This window comes from Spodoptera frugiperda, chromosome 1 (genome assembly GCF_023101765.2).
Source record: "Spodoptera frugiperda isolate SF20-4 chromosome 1, AGI-APGP_CSIRO_Sfru_2.0, whole genome shotgun sequence".
Lineage (NCBI taxonomy): Eukaryota > Metazoa > Arthropoda > Insecta > Lepidoptera > Noctuidae > Spodoptera > Spodoptera frugiperda.
In genome coordinates, this window is record NC_064212.1 from 10,567,724 (window position 1) to 10,575,958 (window position 8,235).

The 8,235-nt window shown below is 35.2% G+C and overlaps 1 protein-coding gene across 1 annotated transcript in view; it reads left to right on the plus strand.

The window, feature by feature from the left end:
• Positions 1-7,044, plus strand: part of LOC118273733 (uncharacterized) — a 40,309-nt gene extending 33,265 nt beyond the window's left edge. Inside the window, exons 3-6 of the mRNA XM_035590869.2 lie at positions 2,939-3,053; positions 3,397-3,554; positions 4,148-4,296; positions 4,376-7,044. Of these exons, the coding sequence (XP_035446762.2) occupies positions 2,939-3,053; positions 3,397-3,554; positions 4,148-4,296; positions 4,376-6,160 (2,207 nt within the window). The 3' untranslated portion in view covers positions 6,161-7,044. The remainder of the gene's footprint in view (positions 1-2,938; positions 3,054-3,396; positions 3,555-4,147; positions 4,297-4,375) is intronic.
• The last annotated feature ends 1,191 nt before the right edge of the window (positions 7,045-8,235 follow it).

Genomic DNA, 8,235 nt, shown 5'->3' on the forward strand with positions numbered 1-8,235 from the left:
TGATTAGCTTTTATGGTGATGTATTTCGTCAATGCATTTTCTTTTAAATAGTACTTATATGTATATATTTATTTAAGTTCCTACTCGTGGTGCGTAGAGTAAGAAATATTTTAATTAAAGATAAATTGAAAATGGGAAAAGTAAATTGTCTACCGGCACAATGACAGTTTTACAACGCGAAAGGAGCCACGTGTCTAAGTGCATAATTTATTAATGGGTCACCCGTTAATTAACTGCTGCTAACCACCGACTAATTGTGCATATTGAACTAGTTACACATACTGGTAGGTAGACTAGGTACTAGGAAATATGTATATGATATAGTGTGGTTAAGTAAGTATCTGTTTGTGATAAGTAATGGTATTGTGAACACCATTAGACTAATCAACATTTTGTAGTTATCTATGCAATAAAGAGTTGAGTTAAAAAAACTTAAAAGAAATAGAATCAAACTAAAATACTTAATCGTTAGCTTCTGCCAGCGGTTTTGCCCTCGTTTCCCTGTCTGTCTGTCTGTATTCCAAATTTAATCAATATCTTTTCAGTAGTTCCGATGTTATTAACGGATTAACATCCAAACACACTTTCACATTTATAATATTAATGTGATACCCTTGTAATTTCCTAAGGATTCTAGTCAAGTAGCTGAGTATTTAGATAGCATGATATAAATAACGTTACAATAATAATACACCAAAGCCAAAAACATGACACTAAATTTTACAGCAAGCCTTTATAAATGTTTTTCCTCGGGCTAACGAAATGTGGGGCATCTGTACCCGGTACCCTTACTAAGCGACTCCCAGGGCTCGCTTGATTTTACCGCCCTTATCTACTTTCCCTTATCAAAATTTTGATGACACGCATCCAAGTCACCATGGTAGGTACATTTTCCTCTTAACTAGACCATAAACGTTGCCCTCTTTTCTACTAAAGATCATTTGATAAGATTACTGGATACGAGGACGCTCCCAAAAGACCCTTTTAAAAGATACGTGACGCAAACAAAAAGAACGGACCACAACAGCGCCTTACAAAGCGACATAATCGAATCATACCTGCACTGCGTGAGCATTCGATGGACAAGAATTACATTTTTCCATTTACTCGCAACAAACATATCTTGTATTAACGGAAATTGCAAAAAAGTCTAACATTTTCGGCCGACCGACCTAACGTGCGATACGCCGTAAATAACGCTACAGATATCGAATTTTATAGCGCGGCTAAATGGGCATTAAAAAAGGAAATTTGTTGGAGAAAATATACTAGCTACTTAAAAGGTTGTATGCTTTGATATTTACTGTTTTTTGTTTCTGTCGTGTTAAATAATACTATTACATAAAATAGGTTGGTGATGTGTGCGCCCACGGACGCGGAACTAAGGCGGCCGCAAGCTCCGGAACGTTTCTTAGAAAAGTCGGGCCGGCTTCTGTATAATAGGACGCTCTAATAAACCGCAGCACGCCTCCCGGCTGCGCTCGCTAGTCGTCGGACGTAAATTTATGATATCGTTTAAATGGAACATCGTGAACGAACTCTGTAATTCATGCAGCCTTGCTTCCTACTCGATTACCTGAAATACGTGAGAGCTTAGCTAAGCTATTCTTAGAGATATCTACAACTGAGATAGATAAGAACAAAGAAAATGTGCGATAAAATATAACACGCAATATTGTTTGTGTGGTACAGTTACATAATGTAGGCACATTATCGCCGCGTGTTTTGACACAAGTTGTTTTTGTTCTCGAACTTCCACAACAAACTTCATGTTCTGTTCAGTGGGTACAAAAGAAAGATTCTTTATTCACTTAGTTGAGTTTACCTAATGTACATAATTAAGTGGATCTCTTAGAGGCTTTGTTTCTTTGCTTAACCAAGTCGAAGTTGTGGTGCGGTGAGTTAAAACATTTTATGTAATAACTTTATTTTAAACCTTACTACCGTAAATGGGAAGGTTTGTGAGGATCTTCGTTAGTCTTTTACGTGAATAAATCCTGAATATATTTATAGACATTTTCCAGAGTAGGATTGGAAAGTACATGTATTACTTGGTACTTTGAACTGAATAATTAATCGTGAGTGTAACCACCAGCGAAGTGCTAGTTTTTTACTCTGTAGTAGGATTTGCATCCAGTTCTTGATTCACATTGAGAGAGATATCTATTGTTAAGATTAATACTACCTTTATGTACATGAAATACATAATATACATATGTAGATATTTACACATGTATAGGCGATTCTGCATACTTATGCAGACACTTATAAATAGCACATTGTAATACACTTTTGCCCAATAAGTAGGCATGTAGCCGAATACGCTTTCTTTGTTTTACAAACTTAATTGAATATTCGTGAGAGAACCACTTTGACGCTGAACACGTTATAACAAACCGAAAATTCCGAAAATTGTTTACTTCAGAACTCCTGTCAATATTTCACAATATTAACGGCTTGATGAAATATTGTACCAAAACACCAAGGGTAACCTTCATTTCATATTAGGCTGTTTTGAAAGGATTCTTCAGGCTTTTTATAGATTGACTGTAACGATTTCTATAAGTGTCAATCAAAATATGAATATAACATAACAAATATAGGACAGAATTTTATATAGGACATATAATACTTTTCAGGGTTTCATTTCTGGAAATTGAAAATGATTAGGTACTTCTCACTCGTGTCTTACTAAACATAAAAAATATTACCAATATTCGTCAATTTGTTTACTTACAGAGGTGTTATAATAGCGGCACATTCGATTCTTAAAATAAGGAAAAATAGACACAGATTAATATTAAAGGAGAGAAATGTCCTATATTGTGCTCCATGTTACACAGTCGTCCACTAGATCCTATTATGTAACAATGTTACATCTAAAATCATAATTTTAAAATTCGAAAAATAATTTTGATTCGTTGCTTTTGTTATACAGTGGACACAACGGCGCAGTACGATGCTGTGCGCGCTTACCTCAAGGAACTGGACATTTCGAGCGCAGTGTGGGTCGGTCTGATCCGAAGCAACCCTGATGGAGACTTTACTTGGACGTAAGTAATGATAAGATATTAATGTGGTAAACGTATTAGAACCATTAATTTAAAATCCAAACTGGGAATATGTAAAAGTTAACTTACTCAATACACGAAATCTAATTTAATTTTACTTTTTCACATTAGTTTGCGTCCTTATAGCAAGATGTGTGCTTGTTAAGTGTTAACCATTGCATTTGAAATAAAAATGAGCCAATTAAAAATGCTGTATCTTTTTTATGCTTTTTTTATTTTAAACTTATTAACATCTACATAGCCATAATCAGAGTTCGAATTCTTTCCTTCATGCTAGTTTTAATAAAAAAAAGTAAGATACTAATTGAAACGTGTTTTTACTTAGTGATTACCGGGGGCTGAGTGGGGAAGGGTATTGGAGTTCAGCGCCCGACGCTCGCGCAGCGCCCCTCTGCGCAGCCGCCGATCCTGCTGCTGACTACCGCTGGGAAGCCCGCGCTTGTGGTGGACCAACTGTCGCTTCTTTCATCTGTGAACTGCCAGGTTAGTTGAAAATATTTCTGCTGCGTTAAAATAAGACTCAACGTTTGAGGCAATTTGATTGACGCAATTTTATCTTAAGTAAAGCCAATATTGGGCTCAAACAAGATAACATAAATACTTTAGAAAATGTCAATAGAGGTTTACAATTGTATGATTGAATTAACAAATACGAAATAATCTTTTTCGGTTAAGCTAAACTTCGATTCATATGAAGTGAACCTATGTATATTCGTGTATAACTGTAAAGTTACGTTAGATTGGTATTTATTTAGAAATGAAGGAGTTACATAGTTAGATCTTAATGTTTAATCTGATGGTAGAACTAAATCTCGTATATTAATACTCGTATAATAAAGTATACGTACAATATGAGCCCCATCCTGGCTTACGTACGTAAATACATATATAACAGTACTTGGGTAGTTTGCTACAATCTCAACACAAATAAAGGCTCGGAGCTAAACATCTTAGCTTAGTAGTTGCTCCGTAAAGTAACTTTACGATAGCTTAGAATCTTGTGCAATGTAATACACAGTACTATTTACCTTGCTCGCTAGACTGTAAGATTTAATATAATTTCCCTTTGTACGCAGTACCGCAATGGGCTCTAGGGAATGAGGGATGTATGGTGCGCGCTCTACCTGCGCTGACGATCCTGTATTTACCTGAAAGTGCTGCTGTTCAGCTGACCGCCGACTGCGGCCTAGCTGGAGTAAAACGTGTGCAATGCACTGGCAATGTGGTAAGATGGCATAACCTTAATAAGATTTTTGCGATTATTTTAAAATCAGAATTCTTAGGTTAATTTCTGTTGTTCCCAGAAACGTGAAGACTTACTTAGAGACCTGGCATGCGCCGAAGAAGAAGAAATAAGTAGCACTCCTAGTTTAACATCCCTAGGTAACAACTGGCCAGTATCAACTGACGCAGTATTTACTGATAATGACATGACAACGAGTGAAGTCACCACTGAAGACAATAATATTACCACTGAACATGAAGACGACATTAATCAGTCCAGTACTGTCGTATCTACTTCCACAGTCCAAAATGTGAATTTCATCACAGAACAGAAACCACCAGTCACGTTTGTTAACGCAAATAAATATAACAGAGTTAATTTCGAAAAGAACCTTGATTTAGGTTTAATACATAACAATAACTTACAAAGCAATTACATTCCGAAAATAGCTAATGGTGATAACTATGTGACAAACGAAGATTTGGAAAAAATAGAAGATGAGAAGCACATGCAACATAAAATGTTACACGAGGAAATAGCAAGGCTTGGTAACCTTGAAAATATATTTACACAACCTACTGATCATTTTGTTCCACCACTAGTAATGGCAAAAGCTAAAATCAGTGATGATATGACTGTTCTATCCTTACAAGAAAAACATGCCCAACAGATGGCCGAACAACACTACTACAAGCAAAACAATCAATATGGACAAAGTGATCACGTTTATCAAAGCAATGTTATAAAATCAACAACAGAAGAACCAAAACCAGTTGCAGTAGATAAACAATCTCAAACAGATATTCCTAAAAATAAGGATGACTTGAAAAAAGACAAAGTGAAATCTGTTATGCCCAAAAAATATAACGAGAAATTGAATGATCCTAAAAGTAAGGTTCAAAAAGCGGTAGAATCAAAACTGCTGGAAAAAGCCAAAACATCTACTGCGCAAACGGAAACTACGGTAAAACCAAGCGAAACTACACCACTGCCACATTTTAATAAAATGGATGACGAATCCGCTTTGGACCTAACTGTCTTCTTAAAAGATGAACCAGAATCTCTTGAACCAAAAATTTATTACAATAACTTCACCGGTGACGTGTCTAAATTAGAGGTAATCAAAAACAGTACATATAATAATGATACTGAAATTAAATTAGTGGACGTAGAAGCTACTGAAGAAATAAAGCATGAAGAACGTCCTATTAAGAAATTTGAAGAATCAACTCAAAATATAACATTAAATCACGAAGTGATTAAAATTACAATAATTTCTGAAGGTCATACTACTGAAAACCCTACTACGTTTGAAATAACTACTAAAGTGCCTATTATTGAAGAAACTACTCGTAACAATTTCGAATCAACCAGTCATAAAGAATCACTTGATGATATTCGAAACAAAAGTGATGTATTTCCAACTACGCAACTTGAAATAGAAGCAACACAACATGAATTTGAATCACTTGCCAATGTTTCAAGCCTCGCTGATGTTGTAATGACTGCAAATGAGACAGTTGTACTAACTCATACTGAAACGACTGAAAACACACCCACCACAACCAACGAAGTGCCTATTGCTACTACAGCGCAATCTAATTCTAACACCTCTCAATCTAATAAGCCGATAGAGCCTTCTTCGCCTGCACCCGCAGTGACTGAACACATAATGAAAAACGAGCCTTACAACGACGAAATACACGAAGAATACGGTGCAATGACTAATTCATCAGATGGAATTGATGACTTCCAATCGCCATTACTTTCTGGTGCAAATGAGCCAGCTCACAGACCAAATAGGTCCCGGAGGCCACAGCAGCCGAATCGAAATAAATTCAATCCATTTCGCATATTAGGTTAGATATACAATATCATACATCAATAACTAGTGATGACTGAACAAAACCGTAACATCTAAAGTAATTAGATATAGTGGGTCACAGTCACATTATAAATTGTGATGGCACGGTGCACGTAGTTCATTATATTGTTATGTTCGAACGTTTAGGTAAATAGGGGATTGGAGGGATGGAAATCATAATCACAAACAAGAACATTATGAATGTCAGTTCGGGTACGGATTTCCGTTATTACCGTGTTTACATCAATAGCTAACCTTTGTAGTTTCATAACATGTTTACTCATACTCATATAAAATAATATGTTTACGTGTAGCACTTTATTTTAAAATGTATTTAAATAATTTTAGAATAGACTCATAATGTATCTAGTCTGTAAACCTAGTCAATTCATGTTTTGATAGCATAGCTATTTAATAAACTTGTTTTTATAGTATCGGTAAGGTACCCATAGATTTCAGGTTTGCCAAATTTCGAATATCTTCATATTAGTACATTAGTTCCCTAACTATACATACATAATACCGGATGAGTTTCACAGTAGAAGTAGTTTCATAGGCTCCATTGATACATTCATACTTACACAGTAGGTTAGTTCGTAAATGGAATAAAGCAAACGAAATTCACAAACCATATCATGTTAGTAATAAGGTTTAGTTTAGCGAAATTTATTTTTTATGAATCTTAAGGTAAATAGTAAAGATGATGCACAAACGAGTCAACGACAAAGGTCCGCACTACATGACTTGGAATACGATCAAAACATATTCAGAAATATTCGAACAACTGTCGTGTAGTTGTAGATTCTTTGTAATATTTTTTTTATAATTATGTAGTCTCCAAATTATGTAATAAGATTTTTTAATAAAATTGATAAAATATTTAATATATGTTTTATTTTTTCATTATAAATAACCATAATCAATAGCAATTTATGCAAATAGGTACATACGACTCCCTTGTATAGAGATAAGCTGAAATAAAATTCCGTTACCAAGATTATCACAAAATTTTATGAAAATAACTAAGGCTCACTTTACACGCCTTCTCAATATCTTTTATCCAATATGAAGGGTAATCATGTCTAACGCTTGCTCCAACCAAGTTCATCAGTGAATCCGAGAGGCGAAAGGCTAGTCTATTAAAAGTTTTTACTTTCCGAAAGGCATTAATATGAAAGTTCTAGCTCGATATAAGACTGCGGAAAATTCGCAAGTTTCGAGAGACTCAACCGCAGTCAATATTTGCCGAGCGCTTTGCCGCCACCTCACTCAACTTGCTCGCTCTTCAAGGGCCCAACTCCAACTCAATTTTCTCTTCGAGACCGTTTATCAATATTACTTATATCAACTTCGATAAAATTCTCAGGTTCGGCACAATTCACTTTGCGTATATTTTCCTTCGTCATCTCCCACAATATAAGTTTTTCACTCCGTTCCCGATTTCTCCCTACCAACCGTATTTAATCTGACATTGCGAAATCGTATAGATGACTTCCGAAATAGAAGAAACCCGAGTTCAATAAAATGTACCTGTGGGCAAGGTGAAATCGAAAACGTGATTAATTTTGAGGGATCTAAGCTGTATTCATGAGAAAAGTTGCCAAGGTATTTTATTTAAGCCGTAATATCATTCCACGGGATCATCCGGTTGAATAATAATCCGAACTTTGAATGTGCTATAGGCTTTATTTTGACCTTATAATATATTGTCATTTAGAAAGACGAATTTCATTTAGTATCAGTGCCGAACAATGAGCAAATAGTTGGTAGAGTTGTTATATATTTACACAACAACAATTTAGCCGGAGACAATAAGAACGTTCATGAAACTTTAACATTACTATTTGATACCACTTTCACGAGGATTATGTTTTCTAAACAACATTAGAGTTGAACAATGAATTTCACGATGCGGTTTGTAAGAGAAGCTTAAGTTGCATTGTCTCTGCATTAAACTGCACCACATGGCGACGTAATGTAAGTATCTGTTTGTGTAAGGCTAATTAAAGGAAGCCCGACAATGAGTTGTGAAACAGTTTATTTCAGGAATAATATTATTTTATTCTTTCGAAAAA